This window comes from Aptenodytes patagonicus, chromosome 6 (assembly GCF_965638725.1).
Source record: "Aptenodytes patagonicus chromosome 6, bAptPat1.pri.cur, whole genome shotgun sequence".
In the NCBI taxonomy this organism is placed as follows: domain Eukaryota; kingdom Metazoa; phylum Chordata; class Aves; order Sphenisciformes; family Spheniscidae; genus Aptenodytes; species Aptenodytes patagonicus.
The window spans coordinates 30406234-30431226 of NC_134954.1; the positions used below are offsets into that span (position 1 = coordinate 30406234).

Here is a 24993-nt window from a genome sequence, read left to right on the forward strand (position 1 = left end):
GTTTGTTGAAATGACTACTCTTACTTCTGTAACATTGACTACTGCAGAGCTGGGGTTTAAAAGGCTACCTGGACAATGAAGCTATAAAAAGCTATCAGTTAAATAGCTAAACAGTGGGCACACAATCTTAAAGGAAACAAGTTTCACTTTCCACCTACTTTTGAGACTCTGCTTGGCTCCTTCCCCTCTACCTCAAAAGCACACATGGCAGAGACTCAGCAAAAAAGCATGTCCAGTCTTGGAAGGGCTTACACTGTTTTAGAAGCAGAGAGATGCTGCACCACTCAGAAGGGACAGCCTTCAAGTATTGTTTTGTTGCCTCACGTTCATACAACTTAAAATTCAAGTAGCAGAATTGCTATGGAAGTGTTTTTTCCTTTTCTGCCAGCATGTCTGCAGGTGCTCACCCTCTGGGGCAGGAGCAACAACTTGGCAGTCCCAAGCAGCCAGCTTCTATTCTATCAGATACACCAAAAGGAAGATAAAGTCACCATTGCACATAGCTCAACTTTCGCTTCCATTTGCCTTCATTGCCCTAAAAGGGTAAAAACTGCAAGTGTTTTGACAGCGTTTCCAACCGCACTGCAGGGTTAGTAGATACCACCTGCCACCACCTTAAATTCATGTGCAAGAACATTAGGACAGGCAAAGATTTTAGATCTGTTTATTCAGATACAAATTGAAAGCAGATGAATGGAGCACAGCCCCACTTCCCTCTGCTGCCTCTTCCCCTAACTACAAGAGAGAAGAGGAGAAGCAGGCAGAAAGCAGCAAATAATAATTTAGTGACAGAAGCATTGTGGTTCCCAGTTCAAACCTCTGCTTTTGGATAGCACAGGGACAGTTAGAGCATCAGTAGGTCAGTCACAGGGGAAATGGGTCATTTCTAGCCAGCTGTCACCACCCTTGGGCACAAAAGCATCAACTGACACGTTCCAATCCTAAATGTACAAAACAAAGCCTTGTAACAGGTTTGCAATCTGCAGCATGCACTAAGGAAACTACTTCAGCAACTTCTGTTGCAGTTTGCATTAAGACGACTCTCCTCCACAGTTTACCTTTCTCCGAATTCTGTGTGGAGAAGGGCCCCAGGCAGAGCTATCAAAGTAGCTAAAATTTCCAGTATAATTGGACCTTCTGAAGGCATTCTGTCTTTACTGCCCTCTTTGGGATGATTACTTGAAATGGGTTTCTCTGGGTTAGCTCCTACAGTACCTTTGTGCATACTCTGCAGGGAGGGGGAGCTGGCAGAAGATGAGAGGAAAGGTACCGATGCAGCCAGGAAGCCTACTTGACCTTCAGGCACCTTTTCTGATTTGGAGAGGGAATGTCTAACAGGATTAGTTGGAGGAACTGCTGAACAACCCACTGAGAATACCTTGAGGAATTTATAGCTCACATTTTTGGTACTGTCAGGATTAATTCCCTAGATGCCATGCCAGCACACTGGGGCGCAGGCACAAGCAGGCACATGACTCGCAGATCTCAGTTGTCCTGTTTCACCTCTCCCAGCTGTGGACTTTTTTTTTTCCTCAGGGCTATGGAATCCAGTTCTCTGCTCGAAGCAGCATTCCTGAAGATAGCTGCTGTAGACATTAATCCATTGTAGAAGCACAATGCTTTATTGACTCACCAAGCAAGAATATGCACATTTTCTATTCTCCTTCCCTTCTTTCTGCTGTTATTTAAACTGAGATTAAGATGGTCCTCCCCAGCAGCACGGGTCTGCTCCACACTTTCCCAGACAGCCTTTTGCTTATTGAATTACCAGCCACTTGTAAGTTCCCTCAACTTCCTTTTCATAGGATGTGAGCAGGAGAGGGGTACTACACCTGCAAGGAAGCACTGTGTACTGTAAAGCATGAACAGGAGTTGTACTGTAGGAAGCCCAGCCACCTGCACTCCAGGGGCTTCACAGCTGTCTTGTTGGGACATGTCTACTGTTCATTTGCATTGTGAGCTGCAGCTGGCCAGTGAGAAGAGAAGCTGCTCAAGGAATTAACTGTACATTTCACCTGCTAAATGACAGGTGGCTCTATTTAAGCTTCAGAGGGGAGTCCCCATATAAGGATTTAGTGCTCTAACGATTTCTATGCCTCCCCCAGAAGGCCAACTGACCTGCTGATTTAACAGATAGGCTTTGAACTCCTAAGCACCACTGCATCCACTTCCAGCAACTGTTTCCTGCTGAGAAATTCTGACTCCAGCCAGTAAGGCTGTAACACCCACTTGGTTCTTCATCCCAACGCAGACAATGCGTGCTCCGCTCAGAGGCTGCACAGAATGCCAGGATGGACAAGAGGTGGGGATGGCAGCAAGCACCTATGAAAACCGGTAGCCCCAGGCTCTCGAAGGAGCTTCCCTCCCCCCCTTCTCCCCACACATAACACAAATTTGCAGAGTCAGTTTCCTATTTGTTTTCAAAGGGATAGGATTTCAAAGTCTTCATCTTCCGAGTCAAAAAACCTTTCCAATCTGTCGGCATCAGAGGAGTCTGCAAGAGAAAAAGAAAGCACTACCTCTGTGGGACGCACTGACTGCTCGGCATCAGTGAGACCAGCAACTGGAGGGCAGCAGAATTTGAGTGTCAGGGGCCCACAAGTTCCAAGAGACTCTGTGACACACCTGAGTGAAGGTTCTGAGGAGGGATGAGAAATAGCATATATCAATAGCACAGAAAATGCACTGGAGAGAATTATATGGTGCACAGAAGGTGCACTACATTTCACAGATCCTGACACAGTTGCAGTGGAACTCTGTGCTGTGACTGTTTTGTACAACCTTCCTGTGCAGCAGCTCAGTATTAGCAGGAGACAGTTCTGCCTCAAGAGGCTCAGAATAGGAGAACTGGCCCAGATCTGGACTAATATCCATGAAGATCTCTGGCCCAATTAATTGATATGGGAACACCTTTTCCCCCATGTATTAAAGACTTGTTTTCTGCTATAGTTGCCTTTGTTGCCTTACATTCCCTTACTACTGGGGAATGTAATTACACAACATGCACGCTCCCAAATGCAATTAGTACAGTCCATTTTGTGAGGAAGGGTAATGTACTTGATCACTCCTGTCCATCTTTCCAACTCTGTGGTGAGGAGGGAGCACATACCTAAAGGGGAAGCAACTTTACCATAGGGGAAATTCAGGTGAGAACACATGGACAAACGGGAAGTAAAGGAGAAACCTACATTAACTCGGGCTTCAAGAAAGCACACACTGGACTTGGCAGAACAGCCAGCCAAAAGCTAAACTGCAATAACCGATGGTTGGGGACAGAGAAGTGCAAGGCTGCAGACCTGCCTCCCCCCAAACATTTTGTGACAAGCTTTAATCCCCCAGTAGCATGTGCAAATGCCTAATGTCACTGTTCTTGATCAAACTGCAGTGTCCATGGGTGCTGGCAGCACAACTTCCAGAGGTGCTCCTCAGAGGAGCGGCCCCCTTCACTTCAGTAACACAGCAGAGAACCCAACTGGCTGGGGGCTGGACATTCATGAGAGCGTGATTAATCCTTCTAGTGAGGGGTAGGACTGTAAGAGAAACAGAATGGCCAGAGCAGATGGGAGAGGCTCTACAAACTAGGGAAGAGGGAGAAGTAAAAGGACAAGTAGCCCATTGCAAAAACATTTTTAAGAGTAAGAAAGGCAGCAATTAGGGACAATTTAATACAGGCAAGGAGCAACTGACAGTGTAATAAATCAAGCATTCTTACAGAAAAGGACAGTGAGATAAGAAAGGCTTTGAAAGTTCATGCTAAGGAGAGAGCGAGCGCGCAAGGAAGCACAGGGTGCAGGATGCAAGTGACAGGACATGGTCCAATGCCTGGTGACAGGGTAAGTTTGTCCACGCATACTCACTCCTCTTGGCAGAAGCTGACAATGGCTCTTTATCTCCTGCAATGTTTGTACACATTATTAACATAATAAGCAGAGCCTGACAGCCAAGATACTGCCCAGCACTTGTTCCTTTTTGCATTGGTAGTGGCACATGCACAGAGAAGGAGTGCCTTACACTGGAACTAAGTTTGACCAGCCCCATCTTTGACCATTTTCATTACCTAGAAACTCATTTTCAGCCTTTTCAATGGACCCTTTTGATTCCTCCAAGCATCCCTTTACAAATCATAGGTTCATGTTGCTGTGATAGCCTATGAACTTGTTTTTTCTTCCCCTCAGTCATCATTACCGTTCACAGACTCATTCTAAAAATTGTCCTGAGACACTGTGGGATCTGCAAACCGCTAGTTGAAAGCCAAAGAACTAGATCAATTGACCTAAGAGCTCCAGATCAAACTCCAGGTGGAACAGGAACATACTAGAAGTCACCATGCAATTCCACACAATTTCCAGAAAACCAAAGAGACCAGCTCACCCTTAGCTCTACCTCTCTCCTGCGTGGCCTTACCTGGTGTGAGATTCAGGACGTCGGGGTTGGAGAAATGCGACGGCTGGCGTTCAACCAGTTCGAACATTGGCAGCGCTCCTCTTACCAGGGACAGCTGTGGAGCAAGAGTAGAGCCATGAGAACCAGTAACTTTGTACTCATGGTGCTCTGGGTCTTTGAGGGGTAATAATGATCTGTTGGGACTTCACTGCAGCTGAAAAAACATTTCTCAAATCTTTGACTCGCATCATCAACAGAATTTCAGAGCTATGCTCTTTTTGGTAGTTTAATAAATTATTTTCATATGCTTTAAAATGGGATCATGCTGTAGAGAACATGCTCTCTGTGCAGCGGTTTGGAAACAAGACATATATTCCCTTCCCGGTGATATAAACACAAACCTTTTTGATTTGCTGGCACCAATCATTAAAGTCCTCCTCTGCATTGCAGAAAAAGCCCTGGAAAAAAAAATATTTATATATTGTAGATTGATCATTTTGGTCTTAAGGCCTTGTAGTAGTGCCAAGCAACACGACCAGGACTGCGAGCGGTTACACAACCTAACTGCCTTGCTTTTAAACTATGGCTTACACTGCCCCGTTAAACTGAACGCTCCCCATATGCTTGATGTGACCAGACTATCCAAGTGCTGGAAGCATCAATGTAATGGTCTGCTTTACTGCAGAAGGAAAATCGGGCAGAAACAACAAAACAACAGGCAGGCATCTCAGGTTCAACAGAAAACAAGCCACCCTGAATCATAATATGGATTCAGATCTGCCCATCAAAAGGCAGGAATCAAAGCCTAAACTAAACCTGAGAGAAGACTACGGCCCCATGAAGAATGGCATTTAATTGCCATGCAGGGGGGACTTCCCTGTACTAAACCACTTCTTGCATGAGGAGCTTCTTTACCAACATTACTGAAACCCACGGCAGCACTTGCCCAGAGCACAGCATGCCTGTGGAGTACCCAGCCCATCACCACTGCCTTTGCCAGTTCCCTGGGGAAAGGGACAGCTGTGAAACAGGGACCACAACACTGCTCCTTCGTGTGTTCAGAAACAAGCAGCAGGAACGCACCACCGCAATGGAGGGGTCGAGCTCGGCAATGCTCATTCTGCAGGGAGGGTGCTGGCAGTGGAAGCTTTCATCGGGGAGACAGCCGCTGTCATTGGACTCCACTGCAGGCTGCGTAGTGTGGGGATCCAGGTAAATGAGTTCCTCACCTGGACAGACAGGCAAGGAGACATGAAGAGGAAGAACCATGCCAGAAACTGGTCTTCTGAGAAGCAAACGGTGAGATACAAAGAGGAGGAAGAGTGATGACAGAGCCAGCTCTCGAAACCCCACATAGGAACCCACATTCTATAGGGGCAACTTGCTTTCAGCAACTTTCCCAAATGCTTCTCATCCACGCAAAAAGCCAGCTGCCAGCAGAACCACAGTGCCCACTCCACAGCAACACCCTGGACTCAAGGCACAGGCACTATTTGGATACTGTTCCTGCACATGCCTTCCAGGTTCCTGTGTAAGCTCAAGTCGGCCCCAGAAATCCAAAGCACAACCGGATTGAGGTCTCGGGCAGAGAGAGAAAATCAGAGGGAAGGAGGAGAGTAAAAGGACAACAGTTTGTAGGGTTTCAGGAAGGGGACAACTGAATCCAGCCAAGTCTCTAAAGGGAGGTCAGCTCTGAACGTAGGAAAAGTCTCTATGCATGCCTCTTTACAGACAGGATTTAGCATTATGCAGTGGAGGTTTATGCCCGTACCATGGCCACTGTTCAAAGCTACATCACTCAGGGCCTTGCAAAGAAGTTCAGTCCACGGCAGCCTTCCACACTTCCAGCAGGAAAGAAGAACCCTGCAGCATGCACCACAGACCAAGCAGAAGAGCTGTACCATTCCACAAGCATTTTTTAGCTGGGGGGAGATGCTTGGAAAGTCTTTGCAGTACTCTGGGCACTCACCTACATAGCCAATGAAGTAGTGAGCACTGTTTGGTTTCCCTCCAATCACTCCCAGGGACTGGGGCATCATGAAGCAGTGCTGGAAAAGCAATACAGAAAACACACAGCTGACAGACAGTGAGACAGCAGGTGGTAACAAAGGCAAACATCCAAAAATGCAGTGGGAAAGATGGGGACACTGAAAATCAGCAGAAACAGCCATTTCTGGAGAGAAGCTCCGACAGGAAGGCTGAAGGCTGCAACACAGGGCCTTCAAGAAACACAGAAGCAGCAAAAAACCACCTTTAACTGCTGACAGGAACACACAGGTGGACCAAATGGAAGAAGGAGCACTAGTCCAGGACCCAGTCCAGGTGAGTCCTGGCTCTGCTGCAGTCAGTGGCAAGATACCCTGGTGTTGTCATCAGGCTGCAACAGTGCTCTCGGGAGGAAACGATCATTCAGGAGACAGTTTAAATTCCTTATCCAGCTGCAGTATCCAGGCAACATCTACTGAGTTAAGGGCAAGTAACTTTGCGTGAATTTGGAGCTTTTACCCATGCAGCTCAGAGCTTGCTAGCATTAGTACAGCAAGACAATGTGCACCCTGTCTTGTGCATATACTCTGCACACCCTAAATTCTGCAGCCTCCTGATACTCCACACTGCAACCGTCAGCCAAATTCTAGCCTCAGCCTGCAGTACAAGCTCCAGCATCAGAACCACAGGGAGTTTGCAACACTACATTCATTAATGCTCTGGTTGCCACCAAGCACAATACAGTTGTGCTGAACAAACGCTTCAGCAGGTTGGTACCATCTAAACACAAAGAGGGACTGAGATTAAGTTGTGAAGTAAGATCCTCAAAAAAACCCCCAAACACCAAAAACCACAACCCCCCAAAAGCCTCACACATTTTCCTGACTAAAGCCTGCAAGAACCCATATCCTGACCTCTGACAAGGATTGTCTCTAAACACGTTTTTCTTTTGAAAATAGGACAATTATTTCTGAGTATTTTTCCCCCAAAACCAAATTCCAGAAATGACTTAATTCACAACAGGGTCCTTAAGCATCAGAACACCAAGAATTCAGCTCCAGGTCCCCTACCTTTAGTGTTTCAATATAGGCTTCATTGATCTCTGTGAGCCCAAGGCGGAGAGGTATCAGCAGCACCAATGGTTTCCACAGTGAGAGCCTATCTCTAACCCCTGCTTCCTCTGGGTACCCGTTATAGAGTACATCTGACTCCACAGCAGGGCATGCTGCAGCTCCAGCACACGGGAAGTTGGACTGGCACAACCGCCCTACAGAAAGGGAACATGAGCAGAAAGCATCAGAAATAACCTCCGTTTCTAGACCTTGAGTAATTCTATTCGAGCTCTGATCAACAATTGCTACTTACTAAAAGCCTACAGCACTTATTAAAAAGAATAAAAAGAAAAGCTTAAAGAGGTCCAGTGCTGGGATCATGTGATGTAGGTACTCCCTGCAGGGCTTCTGGTAGGGCTTAGCATTTCATCTAAGCTTACATCAAGATTATGCCAAAGCATGCTGTACTCACAGCCACCATCTGGTGGGCTGTTAAAATGCAAATTTTTCCAGCAGGTGAGCAGCTAAGCAACAACCTGTGCCAACAAGGTTGAAGCAGTTGATTAGGAAGTCAGGTGAGAGTCCTGAATTCAGGAAGCGTGTAGGCAGAAAGAGAAAAATCTGGAGTGTTCAACTCCAGAGGAGTTAATGGAGGATATGATGACAGTTGAACTGAATGAGGAAAGCATATAGCTTATTCCTTAAATACAGGAAACATTCACCTGTAATTAGCACTGTAACAAGATACAAACATAGTGTCTGTCTAGAGTAGTTGTAATTTTCCTAAAGTTCACTAAAGCCTTCACAAATTTTAATCGGGGATCATTCAGAAGCTACTTTAGAGACCTAAAGCAGGATGATCATTAAACTCTGCAATTTCAGCATGAGCTTTGCCTGTAAGATATGGGGCAGTAAAACTCCTTAGGGCATACGCATGACATAAGCACTATGCATCCTCATTCTACATTTTCCTGACTAACAGGCTTGACAAACACACAGCCAGGCTGTAATGCAACCAGATTATGTAAATTCTGGTACAGAAACATCTCCAAGCATACCTGTCTCACTGGCCAATTTCATCGCTTGCTGGGTGTGTGAAGAAAAAACCCAAACCCCAAAGAAACCCACAGCATTTTAATCACGAAGCCAAGGCAATTAGAGAAAATGCCAGAGGCTCATTTAATTCATTCCTGGCCTAAGCTGAATGCCAGGACACTCTAGCAGGTAGGACACAATGTAAACAAACACCTTCATCATCAGCCATTTCAGCAGGGTGTTTGCTCACTTACTAAGAGCTTTGAACCCAGCTGAACAAGGAGAACGTTACACCCAAGGTTAGAAGAAATACGACTTTGATCTAAAGCCTCGGTATGAGAGACAACCCGCACTGAAGAGTTTGCAGTTGCTCCCTGTACTGTCCCTCAAGGAGGGAGAAGGTGTATATGTGCATCTCTCATGCACAGACATATTATAGTTACTGGAGGTCCTGAGAAAACTGAAAGTCATTATTCGTAGTGATTTATAGTAAAGATCATGGGGTTTTTTGTTGCAGTAGCCTGCCTGTTCTGATGATCTGAAATCAGCTGCCAAGCCAGGGCTGTTGCTGAACGGGGTGTCACTGCAGGTTTCCTATCGGGCAAAGCAACTGGCAATCCTGCGCCATGGTATGAACATATTTAACCCAAGTTTAAGCAGTAGGGAGCTAGGCACAGAGTAAATTCACCTTACTTCTTTGGCAGGCTTTGCAGCGCTATGGTGCTACAGCATAGTGGAACCTGCCTAAAGCTTCCCAGCTGGATCCAAATCATTTATTGCAAATGTATTCCAATGGATTTGACACAACATCTCTCCTGCTGCAGCTGCTGCTGTCAGGTACTGGCTTTACTGTCTTGGTTTCTCACCACCTTTCTGATGCACAGGATCCTCCAATGCCCAACTAAGAGCCCCTTTCTGATACAATAGACTGACTCAGAAGGGAAAAAGATGGATGTTTCTTCACTGCTGTAGCAAAAGACATTTCCTATGAACCTTAGGCTGAACAGTATTAGTGACCAAATTTAACAGATATATGAAACAGCATTAACTTCTGAATGCTTCACTATCAACAGATGTTTGGGGCACAAGATATATAACACATACCTACAGACATATAACACATCTGACCCACTCATACAGTGACTTTCAGGCCCTGAACGGGTACATTATGATTCACATTTGAGGAAAATAAACAAACACCCCCTGCACATTACAAGCTGTATGGATGTGTTACTTGAAGCGGTGTCAGTGGCGAACAGTCAGTGCCACACAGACAAGAGCCTGCAGCATACCCAAGCCTTGCAGCCAGCACGCTTCAGTTCCAGAAGTAATGTTTTCAGGCTAAAGATGAAAGATAAATCCAATTTCTGTCGTCACGCTGGCCCTTGTTTAAGCCAAGGGCATCAGCACATACCTTCACAGGACTACATGTACCTAATGTTAGACAGGCACTTCTCAATCAGATCCTACGTTTCTTGGCCTCTCAATTGAGACTACCTGATAAAAGATGTGACTTTGTAAAGTGACTGTCCTGCACTCTAGGGACAAATTGCCTGTTAATTGATTTTGGCTCCATGGCAGCCGAAGCCAGCCTAAATGATGCATGCCATGATCTCGCCTGTAACCTTGCACCAGCTCCAGCACTCACTGGACTGTTCTACGTGCCGTTTCAGAACACTAACCTGGCAGAAAACATTGCATGGTTTTGTGCTGTGTAAGCACACTGCCCCATGAGTTAGACTAAAGCAAGTGGAGGGAAGACTTGTGTGGCCAGGACCATGCAGGACTGCAGCAACCAGCGATGCAGGCATTCAGCTTGGTTACTGTGGCACTGCAGCCTGAGCAAGCATGCTAAGGATGAACACATCACACAGCTGCTCAGCCTCCAGAGCCATCTTATTGTCAGGATGCACCAAAGAAAAAAACAAAAAAAAGAAAAAAAAAAAAGAAACAACCAGTGAGCACTCCTTAAAAGATCCACTCTGGAGATGGATTCCCTTCTTCTCCCTCCCCCGCCAATTTTGTTCATTTTCCTCTTCAGCGATCTGTTCTAGTTTTCTTACTCTGCCTAATAGCAGAGTCATTATATGAGAGAGGAAGCAGCCATTTACTGCTTGCTACCTGTGGCCATAAACAAGTTTGACACTACCTTCCAAGCAGCTCCCACCTATTGTCTGGAGGTCAGCAGACCTTCTCTCCAGATCCAGAGGCCACAGTGCTAAGTCAGAGGCTTTATCAGATGAAGCAAAAGTCAAAACAAGGGGCTTCCTTGCCCTAGAACATCAATTCTCATCTGGTTTTAGCATGCTTGGCCACAGCTTTAAGACAGAACATTTACTTCATGCTTGTTGTGTTGTACTGCTATATGTTCTCCAGCTTTCTTCTGGCTTCTTGCTGCCGGAGGATATACCACATTCTACCTCCACGTGATACTTACGGATTTCTTCCATCACTACTGTGTTGTCCATGGCTATATGGACTGCCAGTGAACTCCATGTATCAAAAGTTGCAAGTTTTCTATAGGAAAGGAAAATAAACCAAAGTAAGCAAGGTTACAGCTACAAGGTAGAGATGGTGTTGTATCAAAGAGGAGAAACTAGATTAGGAGAGATTGGCTTTCATCAATTATGCTGTAAAGTATGCTTTTATACATGTATCAGAGTTATAGACTTCATTGCCACTAGTTATTATGGCCAGAAGAATAAACAAGATTGCAAATGGGACCACACCTGGGAATTTGTCCCTCAGCAGCTACTAAGTACAAGAGCCCCGATACAACCTCTAACTCAAATCCCATAACTGCTGGTTACCAGAAAGCGAGACAGTGTAAATAATAAACAATAATAAATTAAAAAAAAAATCACTTTTACTTTCCCTACGTATCTCCTGATCACCTATACCAGATCCTAGGCTAATTCGGCATATGGTCTGATCTGGGAAAGCTGCTTTTAGGCAATCCTAGCCTATTCCAGGAAGCCGCCTCCTCATCTAATCAAAGTGAGGGAAGAATGGTGACAGGAAGGAGACTGCTTCTCAAAATACAGTGTGCCCCAGTTATTAAAGACAATCCATGCTCCAGCACCACTCTGATCCTCTGCCTGTCACCATGGAACCCAGGCAGCTTTCCTCTGCTAATGCATTAGTGACTCGGTGGCTCGTTGGTAGCTTTTTCATAATGATGACACTATTGCCAGGTCAGCAGAGGCAACTCAGGTACTAGCAGAGATCCAAACGACGGCCAATGATCATCTATCTACTCTGACACTTGCTTCTGGTCTGCTGCAAGGGCATTGCACTCAGTTCTAGTGGCAAGCACATTACTTGTGGGACGTGGAGAGAGAATTTTGGGGGTTGTCCTCAACTTGAAATCTGTTTTCCCTTACATCCTGCCAGCATCTGAATGACAGAAGGGCTCCTTTCAAGTTCCTGCCCAAGCAGGTCGATAAGGTCAAGCAGGTTGCCTGCTAACAGCATTAAAACATACAGTTGCACTTCAGTCAATAGGCAGAAACCTGTAAGCTAGGAGGTGCTATAAACCAAATGACCCCACTGCTTGGTTCGAAAGATATAAAGGAAAAAACGCAGCACTTACTTGAGCACTTGTGCAACTGTGTTTGGTCCATACCACTGACCTATGGATTTTCCCTCTCCAACTCCCATCTGGGCTGCATCACAAGAAAAAAACAAAATAATTTAGCAAATAGTTTCACCTACACTGCACCCCTTCCTAATCAGAGTTTGTATTTAATAGGGAAGAAATCTCACTTGGAGACATTTTTGAGTCAGCAGAATCTACCCTTTCATGGGGTATCTTAGTGTAGACAGGCGAGAGAAGCATATCCTGAAGGACTGTAAAGCAAATCCTTTCCCAAAATGCAATAACACAGAAGTTCAAAAGGCAATGTTACCTCAGAAGAAATTTTAGAGTGTTTGATTACCAGGACCACCCCTCTAATCTGAAGTTCTGTTCACTGAAGCTATAGGTGCCTTAACACCCTACAGGAAAAAATGGAACAGACTGCTTCTCTTTTATTTGCCAAGGAAGTTTATATCAAAGTGAGATCCTTCCTTAGTCCATTTGCAACTTCTGAGAATTTCTTCACCCAGCAATCGTCTCATATTACAAGGTCTTAGCGAGAACAACCCACATACTTTGCTCTCACCTTAGCTAGCTAGGATATGGAAAGTGATGCTGAATATAACCTAAAGCATTAGGCAAACCTGAAGACCTTAATGGAGTCAACAAGAAAAAACCATCATAATCCATAATAAAGAGTGGTAGTTTTATATCATGTCAGAAAACAAGCAGCATGGTATCATGTTCTAGCTGACCTGCTTGGGTTTTTTTGGGGCTAAGCTACTAAGATAAACATGGAATGATGTTCTACATGCATGGGAAACCCAGACTGAGTATCCCCACACTCTCCAGCACACAGCACTCTTACCTATTTGGTGAATGGAGTAGTAGCTGTCTTTTTTGTCAATGAAGGCATTAAGAACATTGAAGTAATTATCCATCTGCCTCTTCCCTTTTATCCACCTCCAGTCTAAGACAGACAAAGGAATACATGAAACAAAACATGATATTTATTAGTAACTAGAGACTGCAAGCTACAAACTCTCTTCCCTGTGCATCAATCAACTGACCCGATTTTCATGTCGCTCTTATTACTAGGTATCTGAGGCATTCCCAACACTAAAGGATTAATTTTAAGAGAAAAGTAAGCATTTTCACAGCTGGGATAAAGGAATATCACCCACAGAAAAACAAACAATCAAACAGAAAGCACAAATTGTACCTCTATCCCACAGATGGGAAATAGGATTACAATTTCTTATTGACAGGCGTGAGCTACACGCCTTTTTATTCTGTGGAAAAACAGATGACCTCACTACAAAAATCATCCCCCCCAAATTCAAAGGCCATCAACAACTGTCAAAAAACCCCTCTGGTATAGCTGCTCACAGACCAAGCATGGGTCAAGTGCAAGAACAGAAGTATTCAGGGAGAGGAGACCACACTCCGTAAGTGAGGGCTTTGTGATAAAACTGAACTATAAACAAGAATCAATCACTAAGTTGTTTTAAACTTCAGCTATATACAAAACCCTTCAAGAAAAATCTAGTACTCGCTCGGCTTCAGTGGATTTATCTAGCACGTTACAGGGCTCTGCTTTGTTTTAAGGCTTGGACAACTATATCTATGTAGAGTTGCAGACAGCAGGGAAAACACTTGCTGGAGGGTTTCCAGTAGACTTTTCTCTCAACAGTCCTGACCTTGAGAAGACTAAAGAAAAAGGTATAGAGCCTTCAGCAATTCCCAGCTGTGCCTTTGTTATCTGCTGTCCTTACGAATATTGTCCTTGTGGGAGCACATGGCTCTGGAAGTCAGTATGGGCTATGCACTGGTTTACCTCTTCCCAAATGCCTGCAGACCAAGGCCTGAGCAAAGATCATCTGGCCACAGCGCAACATACAGCCCCAGCCAGTATCAGATGTGGGACCGGTTCCTCCTGTAAACAAGGACATAAAATAAATATGTAATGAATAGTAAAACAGTGCCAAGAGGGAGAAGAAATGAAAGCACAGTAGGTCTGCACAGGTAGCAGGTTCACCCAAGAAATCAGGCAGGGAATAAGGACTACCTTAGCTCCCATACCCAAGGCTGAGAAACAAAAACGTAGTTATCAGTGAGTAATTTAATGGCATCCCTTAAAAACAAACAAACAAACTAACACTAACTGAAAGGGGAAAAAAAATTCAAAGGGAAATTCAAACAACTCAGCTAGAGAGCTGAATTTCTCAGGAGCACAACAGCCCTTGAGCCTGGTTGCAGACTCCCAGCCCAATTCAGAGACACATTTCTACACAGAAGTGCTTGTTACAGGCGACTTCTTGTAATCCTCATCTTGAGAAAGCAACTCATCATGCAAAACAAATCAGTCCCAAGGAATTCCCACACCATAAGCAGCTATGACTGGATGAGATTCCAAAGTGAACAACAGCCAAAAAAACCCCACCAGCAAAAAAAAACCACCCCAGAAACAAAAAGCCCCCACATCCTACATAATATCGGAGAATAAGCTGGATATTAGCTCACGCTGGAAAGCCTGAGACAAAGGCCTCAAGGCTGGAAGCATTTCCCTGACAGAACTTCAGAAGGAAACTGCTGCTCCTCCACTGAAGCTCTGGCTATTATTACAAGCTTCACAGATAAAATGTTTAGTGTGACCACAGCAAGTGAGCTGTCTTACAAGCATGCAGACAGCTGTGCCTTAGCACAGCTGGTAGAAGTAGTTTCTTTATAATGCTGCTTTTTTCTTTCGATCCCATGCAACTACTTTGCACAAAAAGCACAGGGAGAAAAATCTCCCAAGAGAACTATTTAATCAACTTCTGGATGGTCAGCAGCTATCTTCTATAATTTTGCCAGCAATTTATAACATATACAACATCCAAAATTAATAATACCTAAAAAAATTAGCATAAGACATTCCCCTTACCCTCTGAAGAGCTTACAATATTTAAGTGGGCAAGCACAGAAAGAAGTGGCCAACAATAAAAGGGATGACTGGGAGAAGACAGACTGAAAAAGGAGAAGGTTTACTGTATGACATGCAAACCGTATCTATACTGTAAATGGGAAATGACTCAGAAAATGGGATTTCTTCCTGCCCCCCGCCCTTTAATAACTCACACAGAAACCCCAATCATGTTTGTGAGCCATAGTTAAACACACACTAACCCTTCAATTTCAAACATGTGTTTAACTATGGCTCAACAAATGTGAATTTAAAGGGATTAAACAGCATCAAAGATGTCTTATGCCTTGTTAGGCAAAAGGTTTCCCAGTATGGAAAAAACAGAACAAGCCAGAAGGATCAGCTACCAAGAAGTCTCTTTTCCAAATCTAAGCCATTTTCCCCATCAACTGCTGGGGATGACGCTGACAGTGGGGACACGGATGGGGCTTGGAATCCCATTTACCTGCTCTCAGATCTCTTCTGATACCCTTTCCACCCAGTACACAAAACCACACCACAGAAGTGACCATGCAGAATATCTTAAGAAACCAAGGCGTCCTCCTCCGAGTTCACTGGGAAATGTTCCCCATATTACTACAGTTCCTGTGTGTAACAGCCACTTCAGGCATTTAAAAAAACCCCACACAAACAAACCAACCCCCCCAACATAGTCCAGAGCAGATGCACAAAGGCAGTAATTTCTGTACCATATCTCTAGCTTTCATGTATTTAATACACTTCAAGCCCAAGACCATCATTAAATAATATTTCATGTTAGACTTATGTAGGACTTAATGAAGTACAAAAATCTTCCCATGTTCCTCAAAGAAAGGATATTTCTAGGTAGGCTTCCCAAACTCATTCTTGTGTCCTTTTTAAAATCACTGTTATCCCTCATACCCAAGGGGATGAGGAATTCTCATTATCAGATAAACAAAAAAGTCTATCCTATCAATTAAATGAAGTGCATTTCAGATTCCTATAATTGGAAGAGAATTAATGTTATGCTTGTGGGGACTGTTTTATTAGGCAGACATAACCGGATTATCAACATTTCCAGGATATACTTAGACTCATCCACAGTACGTACCGATAGCAGGGAAGTTCTTTCTGTAGGTGAACCAAAGCCGAGAGGTCACATCCAACAGGATCTCTTCTTTCTCTGAAAATTTTTCAGCATGGAAAGGCACGCACATGAGGGTAGCACCAAACACAGCTAAATCCATCTCTCACCCACCTTCCCTAATGACAACAGCATTCTGCTCCTCACTCAGTCTGTGTGCCCAGAGAGGCAAATCTGACTGAGGAACAGGACAGTGCTGCTGTGCAGAAGAAACTTTCTTTTTCCCCCAAAATAGCTGCAATCAACCTAAAGATGCCATGGCCATAGGCAAATTATGAAGCAGTAAACCATTTTCTTGCCTTTCCCCCAAGCTGTTCCCTTGCCTCAACCATCCTGGCCTCATGACACAAGTCCCCATAACTACTAAATGGTAACTTTCTGCACAAATATATCCCAGAGTCCACAGAGATGGCCAGCCAGAGAGAAGCACAGTACTTACAGTCTGCATGCTCTGCCAGCAAACAGACACACTCTGCAGTGTGCTTTTAAGGTTTGCAGTCACCTTGCTGCTCAGAAAGCAAAGTGCAACACTGACAAAGTCCTCTGGAGCATTAAAGCATGTTGCACCGTGCATGCAAAATACCTGTAAAAACACTGTATTTCCGGCCGAGGATCCAAACGGGTTCTTTGGTGTCAGGGAAGTCTTCATATTCGAACCTGAGAGTGTCATAGGTAAGAGTAGCTAGAAAGAGAGAGAAGAAGTTACATACCTTTCATAGCTTTTCCTTGTGTTTTAAAAAAGTCATACAAAACTACAGAATCAGAGCTGCTGTGGACCAGCAACTTACACACCCAGAGCACCTGGCTTTAGCTAGTAAGAAACGGTACGACTCCCCCTGCAACCACCAACTCTGGAAGGCAGAGAGCTGACGCAGCCCTGGCTCACTCCTGGCTGCTCCACAAGCAGAAGAGCAGAGGGATTTCCACATTAGGCTGGCTCCAGGTCCTGCCCGGTGCAGAAAACGGTCAAGAAAACATCTAGGGCTTCATCCAACAGCTGCACTCTGCTTCCTACAACAGGCACCATTGTGCATGCTAGAACAGTTATCAGTAACGATGTCAAGGTCCTCTTTTCAAGTGAGCAAAGTGATTAAAATCCTACTTCCAGAGAATATGATTTTTGGTGGTGGAACACAAAAAGCACAGATTGCATTAAGATGGGAACTAAACCTTGGTCCGCAAGTCAGTCCCTCCTCAAGAGGCAATGAATCCAGCAGAAGTCATCACCTGCAGCGAAAACAGCTTAGGGAGCAGCACTGCCTTTACAGATGTCACGCTAAAATCTGAGGAGCACAGAGCTGTGTAGAGATGTACTCGTTCACAGGCGATAGGCAAACCTTATGTCTATTTTACTGCCTCCCTTCACAGCATAGCATCCATCAGTGCCTAGATATCCACCTCCTCTTACACGACCACTACAGAACAACTCAGCAGCACAGGCTGCCCTTGGATCAGGGCAGCTTAAACTTTCATGCAAAAGACACAGACAATGGGGAGGAAAAAAAAAGGAGAGTTGGATGAACTGTGCTCCACTAGGTCTGTATTTGGAAATAAGGCACTTTCAAATAGTCTTGGAACCCTGGAAATGTACCATCTAATTTTGTAGGTGTCAATTCTTTAAGAAACTGCCTGTAAAATTTAAAGCAGAACTAAGCCAGACTGTTCTGTAACTGTTAAAGTGATTATTGAAAATATCTCTCACAGCAAATGCAATAAAATCTGAAATAACGTGACATGAGTTTAAAACAGGGCAACGGACTAAATGACCACAAGCTCCTCTCAGCGCTGTTTTCTGTGAAAGCCACTACCCTCCGTGGTGCACACCTCACTTCTTGCTTCCCAGGAGAGTCACCTGCTGCTTTTCTCTGGTGCTGCCTATGTAGCAGACCTCATCCTTCTCACAAGTAGAAAACGTTCATAGATGAGCTTTCCTCCCAATCATTCCCTGCTTAGCTTCCCAAAGCATCATCTGGAGCACCAGTAAATAACAACTTGGCTGATTTGCATCAACGATAGCTCCAGAAAGTCACCACAAGGTTCCGTTCCCCCTCCTTCCAGACATCTAGGATATTCCATGTTGTGCTTGGGCAAACAAGCTATGCAAGACATTTTGGCCTCCTGTAGGTACCTCATCAGCCTTCTGCCCCTGGGCTCTCTGACCTGAAATTCCAATTCCAAATGTCAAAGTACGTAGCAGCAGCAAGACACCATCACCAAGACCAACTACTGTTTAAACAGGAACCCTGTCAATAAAGATGAAAATAGGCTCCTAAATCAAATTTTGAATTAGGCTCTGGACCTAACCTAGCCCAAAAGATTTAAAGCATGTTCCTTGTGTGAATTAGTCTATAGACTGTTTCAGGCACATTTAGGATAGCATGGGCCACACGTTCCTATTCCCATCCCGTGATGCGACTTCTCAACAGCAAGCTAAGCAAAGCAATTCTGCTTGCGCAGAAAAGTACCAGCAAACTAACGTAGTCTTTTCCTCTAACAAACTTTAGCAGGGATATTAAGAATTTCTTTATTGTATACTAGCCAAACTTTACAAAAGTCCAGCAGTCCATGCTTTCTGTGTCTATCTTAATAGCTTGGCTTGCTTTCACCCCTTTCTTGCTCAATATTGGAGATTTCTTTCCAGGGAAGAAAGCAACGTGACTTCTGCAAATGTTTTCAAGCGTGCATCACTTTCTACTTCTCTCTTAATTTTCAGAAGTTTCCCTTTGGGATGAGACATTACAAGTTTATTCTGACAGCTCAAAAGGAGGCTAGTCGTTAGGATTTTTTAAAATTCAGTGCGTTACCAGATACGATCTTAACATAAAAACTGAAGTTCTCAGATAGGTTTTAAAGCTCTAAGGAATATTTTGTAGTTTATTTTGTCAGTTCTCAAGCTTGCCATGAATCCAGCTCTCTGTCAAAGAGTCTCAAATAGCTTAAATAAAATGACTGAAACAAGGATGCTACACAGAAACTAAACTATCAAGCTACCCACCATCCCTCTCTCCCCTTCCTAGCAGCAATTCCTTGCCTTCTCAAATGTCACACCGTCTGCAGCTCCACATTTCACAGGGCACCAGGTCCTTAGCAAGCACAGGATTTGCAACTGGCAGCTTCACGGCAAGGATCTGCTGGAAAGGGGCTGCTGGAGTCTTTCCCCTTTGATCAAAGCTAGGAGAGGAAGGGGTCAGCAGGCAGGAAGGATTCCCTCCCTGATTCAAAGAACGCAGCACATGCAAACTGCAAGTGCCATGACACTGCGCATTCGGGGGGAGAGTCCCAGACTTGCAGTCCTTCAGCTGAATGCCCGACATCTGGGCTCTGTGCAAAGGTCCTGTAGGTCCAACTGCGCATCTGAAAGATGCGGTCAGACATTAGTGCGTACATTGATTTTCTGGAAGAAAACACTTGCCACCATCTGAAAAGGCACAACCGCTAAATGCAGGAGTTAAGGTTTCATCTTCACAGGGAAGAAAATTCAAGTGATTGCTCTGAGTTAGTATCAACAATTTTATAATGGGAGCAATGAACTCCCCACAAGGTTTGAAGCCACTAAGTGTTTCCTTTACAAACACCTACCTTCATACACTCTGGCACTTTTTCAAAACTACATCCATTGTGCTGTTGCTCATATTTAGCTCATCTGGGCAGGTGGGACCCAAACAATTCAGGCAGGGGTACAAAGAGTGTCACAGCTTGCACAGGAGCCTTTCTCTCCCCCTTAGAGTTAGAGGCAAAGAGTCTGAAAACAAATAAAACTGGAAATTCACCAAGCAGAAATCCCATTTGAAGATGCTCCTTTCAGAGCTGCAAAAGACAGGTGAGATCAGCAAATTTCTCAGTCAGCACTCCAAAACTTCACCTTCAAGAAGCCCTCAATCTATTTTAAATACCAACCTCTGAGCATCCAGGACAGCAGAGCAGCAGCCTCTGCAGAAAATCTGAGTGCACATCAAATACGATAGTTCAACTTCTTTCCGTGCCCAGTGGATTTATAGCTAAAAAGCCAAGAGTGTCAGCCCTGCAAAGCACACCCTCAGAAAGGCGGCCTCGCTTTCCAGGAGCCTCAGGCATGCTAGGTTGGCTGGATCTCTGCCCCATGGGCACACCTTCCACGGGGTCTGCTGTAGTGTCCCAGAACACCTTCTCATCCCACACCCTCCCTAGAAAGCCCTGACAGAAAAGGCAAAGCTTTGTACATGCCACTACAGAAAACACCTATATTAAACAACCTAGGTAAAGGCATTCAAACTAAAACCACATTAAATACCAGCATTAAGTGTGAACGTTTGAGTTCTCTTCCACTTTTGTGCACATGGTTAGATCTACTTAGTTAAAAGATAACAGGCCACATCACAAGAGCCTGCCTTGTATGAAGTGCAAGGAACCAACCCTTGACACACCCAGCACGTGCCTGCAGTATCAGCGACTTTCAATATCACTTTACTAAACATGAGTATGTGCAAGGTTATTGAAAAGCTATACAGCATCATCATTCCCTGTACGCCGTAAGAAGAATGGGCGGGGAAGACGACCGGCCTGGCTGAACGGGGAGCTCTTGCTGGGACTCAGGAAAAAAAGGAGAGTTTACCGCTTGTGGAAGAAGGGGCAGGCGACTCAAGAAGAGTACAGGGATCTTGTTAGGTCGTGCAGAGAAGAAATGAGAAAGGCAAAAGCCCAGCTAGAATGCAATCTGGCCGCTGTCGTTAAAGACAACAAAAAAAGTTTTTACAAATATATTAATGACAAGAAGAGAGCCAAGGAGAATCTCCATCCTTTATTGGATGCAAGGGGGAACATTGTCACTGAGGATGAGGAAAAGGCTGAGGTACTCAATGCCTTCTTTGCCTCAGTCTTTAACAGGCAGACCAGTTATCCTCAGGGTACTCGGCCCCCCGAGCTGGAAGACGGGGACGGCGAGCAGGATGAACCCCCCGTAATCCAGGAGGAAGCAGTCAATGACCTGCTATGCCACCTGGATGCTCACAAGTCTATGGGGCCGGATGGGATCCACCCAAGAGTGCTGAGGGAGCTGGCAGAGGTGCTCGCCAAGCCGCTCTCCATCATTTATCAGCAGTCCTGGTTAACGGGGGAGGTCCCGGAAGACTGGAGGCTTGCCAATGTGACGCCCATCCACAAGAAGGGCCGGAAGGAGGATCCGGGGAACTACAGGCCTGTCAGCCTGACATGGGTGCCGGGGAAGATTATGGAGCGGTTCATCTTGAGGGCGCTCACAAGGCATGAGCGGGACAACCAGGGGATCCGGCCTAGCCAGCACGGATTCATGAAAGGCAGGTCCTGCTTGACCAACCTGATCTCCTTCTATGACCAGGTGACCCACTTAGTGGATGAGGGAAAGGCTGTGGATGTGGTCTACCTGGACTTCAGCAAGGCCTTTGACACTGTCTCCCACAGCATTCTCCTCGAGAAGCTGGCGGCTCACGGCTTAGACAGGTGGACTCTGCGCTGGGTCGAAAACTGGCTGGATGGCCGGGCCCAGAGAGTTGTGGTGAATGGAGTTAAATCCAGTTGGCGGCCGGTCACGAGCAGTGTTCCCCAGGGCTCAGTACTGGGGCCGGTCTTGTTTAATATCTTTATCGATGATCTGGATGAGGGGATTGAGTGCACCCTCAGTAAGTTTGCAGACGACACCAAGTTGGGTGGGAGTGTTGATCTGCTCGAGGGTAGGAAGGCTCTGCAGAGGGACCTGGACAGGCTGGATCGATGGGCCCAGGCCAACTGTATGAGGTTCAACAAGGACAAGTGCCGGGTCCTGCACTTCGGCCACAACAACCCCATGCAGCGCTACAGGCTTGGGGAAGAGTGGCTGGAAAGCTGCCCAGCAGAGAAGGACCTGGGGGTGTTGGTCGACAGCCGGCTGAACATGAGCCAGCAGTGTGCCCAGGCGGCCAAGAAGGCCAATGGCATCCTGGCCTGTATCAGAAATAGTGTGGCCAGTAGGAGTAGGGAAGTGATCGTGCCCCTGTACTCGGCACTGGTGAGGCCGCACCTCGAATACTGTGTTCAGTTTTGGGCCCCTCACTACAAGAAGCTGGAGCGTGTCCAGAGAAGGGCAACGAGGCTGGTGAGGGGTCTGGAGAACAAGTCTTATGAGGAGCGGCTGAGGGAACTGGGGTTGTTCAGCCTGGAGAAAAGGAGGCTGAGGGGAGACCTCATCGCTCTCTACAATACCTGAAAGGAGGTTGTAGCGAGGTGGGTGTTGGTCTTTTCTCCGAAGTAACAAGCGATAGGACGAGAGGAAATGGCCTCAAGTTGTGGCAGGGGAGGTTTAGATTGGACGTGAGGAAAAATTTCTTTACTGAAAGAGTGGTGAAACATTGGAACAGGCTGCCCAGGGAAGTGGTGGAGTCCCCATCCCTGGAGGTATTTAAAAGACGTGTAGATGAGGCGCTTAGGGACATGGTTTAGTGGGCATGGTGGTGTTGGGTTGACGGTTGGACTTGATGATCTTAGAGGTCTTTTCCAACCTCAATGATTCTATTCTATGATCTTGACATAGACCAAGAAAAACTGTATCAATACATAGAATTAGGGCAGAGGGTGAAATCTTACCTCCTTTCTTAGATTCTTAAGCTGTACAACGAAAAAGCCGAGCTAAAAATGTTATCCCAACTTGTAATAAGCTCCCACATATACAAACACAGAAGCACATCCAGGCACCGGGGAACAGACCCTGACTGGTTATGTCAGTTTGCAAAGGTGCTGAAGGCAAGACATGTGCTTACAGCAAGTATCAAGTCCTTGACAGCCACTTACTCTAGCTGCTTTACCAAAACTATTTGTTTTTCTATCAACTTTGGGAACAAATAACAAGTCAAAACTTTGATGACTCAAATAGAAATATGGCAAGTGATTTTCCCTGTGGTTTGCACAGCAAAACAGCTGAGGTTCACTCCAGCATCAATCATCTTGGTTACAGTTTGCCTGCACAGCTTAGATGTTTTATCAAAAAACTTTTATACAAAATACTGAAGCAGAGATATGGAGCAGCACACTGAAGGAAAACCAGGCTTTGCAATACCTCCCGTCCCAAATTGCTTCTTGGGCTTCCCACCAGTCTCTAGTGAGGCCTCTCCCTCTGACACAGTAACGCTCCTCAGGCAGCACCTGCAACAGCTTAGAGACATTTTCCCTGAGTCCTTCAGCCTCCAAGTAACACTGCCACAAACAAGTCAGAAATGGGGTGGACTATCATCTCCCTCAGCTGATAAAGGTACATCACCTAAGACAGTGGAGAGGAGGAATGCTACTGGATGTAGGATGTTTCAAAAAGAGAGTTAAGAAGAGAAGGTAATTGTTTTGGTAGTAAAGCTCATTGCTGAAAAATGCCTAGAAAACAGAAAACTGAAGAACAGCCTGAACCCTTATTTCTGGCCTTTGCAAAAGAAAGATTTTCTTTCCCCTAAGCTCTTTCAGACAAGACAAATCCCAATTGTCTAAGCAACAATGAGGAGTTAAGAGACAGCCAGGGAGGAAAGTCAGTCAACTGGAGAGCGATGCCTTCTTGGAGGCCCAGAGCAAACAGTTCAAAGTCTGCCCGTCAGGTCCCTGATTGTCTCGGGAGCAGGACTGGACATGAAGGGGCTTAAGCTCTCATTGCTCCAAAGCCCAGAGACCGACCTCCTCTTTGCATAGAGGAGAACCAGCCCTACTGTCTATCACAGCGACATTTTCCTTCTCTTGACAAGCCTTGTAACGCTTACACAAAGGAAAAGCAAACATATCTCCCGGCTCAGGTTGTGTAATTTCACTTGCTGGAATGTGTTTTGTTCCCAGGCACGAGAGACTGGATGCAATGACGTGCAAGGATGCACCAGGCATAACGTCGGGATGCTATCAACCAGACTACACTGACAACAGCAGCGCCTGCATCAAGGACAAAAACAAGTCAAGACAGCAGTCCGGAGGGACGAGAGCTACGGATTCCCTCTGCATACACACGCTCACCCAACATGGAGGAGGAGCCCACACCGCACAGGAAAGTGTTCGTTGTTGTGGAACAACACTTATCTCTGCAGAGGGTGGATGAAAGCTGTTACTACATGAAGGCTGGAAGGAAGTGAGTCTCAACCCAAGTGCCAACACAATTCTTTTTTTCTCCCCCTGTATGAAAACAAAATCCCTATCACAAACGGCTTTGCCGGCACTCTCAGCAAAGGTGATGAGTGGTCATGACAAGTGGCCGAGTCACCTTACCCCTCAACGCAGCAGAAGGTGGCTGCAGCGCCTCAGGAGCGGAGCACAGGGACACCTGCCCTGCCACCACTTTCGCCCTCCGGTTCCCTTCCCGGGCAGTCCCATCCAGGCCACGCCGCCAAACAACGCAGAAGAGCTCAATGCTTTTTAGGAACGACGGCAAAAGCCAGGCTAGGAAGAGCAGGAGGGATTCACCTCCCTGCTGAGAGGGCTCCTTCTCGGCTCTGGCCTACCGGCGGCGGACACCGGCGGTATCGGAGCCATCGCTGGGCCGCCCTGAGCCACCGCCTTCCCCCGCAGGGGAGGCGGCCGGGCCCCTTAGGGCCCCGCAGGGCGGGGGACGCCGTTTCCAGGGCCGTGCTCCGGGGCGGCGACCGGGCCGGGGAGCGGTGACTTCTGCCGCCAGCAGCCGGGCAGGAGCCGCACCTCAGAGCGCCGGGGGAGGCCGCACCGCTCCAGGCCGCCCAAGCCTGGGCCGCCCCAGGAAGCCGCAGGCCTCAAACGGCCGCCGGACCGGGCCGCGGGCTCCTGAGGGGGAAAACAGCCGCTCTCACCCCGCCGCGGCGCGGGAAGGGGCCCGCCCCGCCGCCACCCACCTGCGTCCATGGCGGCGGCCCCGCCGAGGGCTGCGGCCGCTGCCGTCCCCGCCGACACATACGCCCCGGCACAGCCC

The 24993-nt window shown here is 46.3% G+C and overlaps 1 protein-coding gene across 4 annotated transcripts; it reads right to left on the reverse strand.

Moving 5' to 3' along the window:
• Nucleotides 1–648: 648 nt before the first annotated feature.
• On the reverse strand, nt 649–24983 carry ATG4B (autophagy related 4B cysteine peptidase). 4 transcript variants are annotated; one of them, XM_076341850.1, is made up of 14 exons: nt 24917–24983; nt 16687–16785; nt 16071–16142; nt 13871–13969; nt 12902–13003; nt 12049–12121; nt 10894–10973; nt 7440–7636; nt 6353–6431; nt 5467–5612; nt 4785–4841; nt 4405–4498; nt 3858–3893; nt 649–2494 (listed from the first exon to the last, which is right to left on the reverse strand). In XM_076341850.1, the coding sequence occupies exons 1-14, from the start codon at nt 24924–24926 to the stop codon at nt 2421–2423; spliced, it is 1218 nt and encodes a 405-aa protein (XP_076197965.1). In that variant the 5' UTR covers nt 24927–24983; the 3' UTR covers nt 649–2420. The 4 variants fall into 4 exon arrangements, with proteins under 4 accessions (XP_076197965.1, XP_076197963.1, XP_076197962.1 ...); XM_076341848.1 differs by lacking the exon at nt 3858–3893; XM_076341847.1 differs by having other exon boundaries at nt 2402–3893.
• Between the last annotated feature and the right edge of the window lie 10 nt (nt 24984–24993).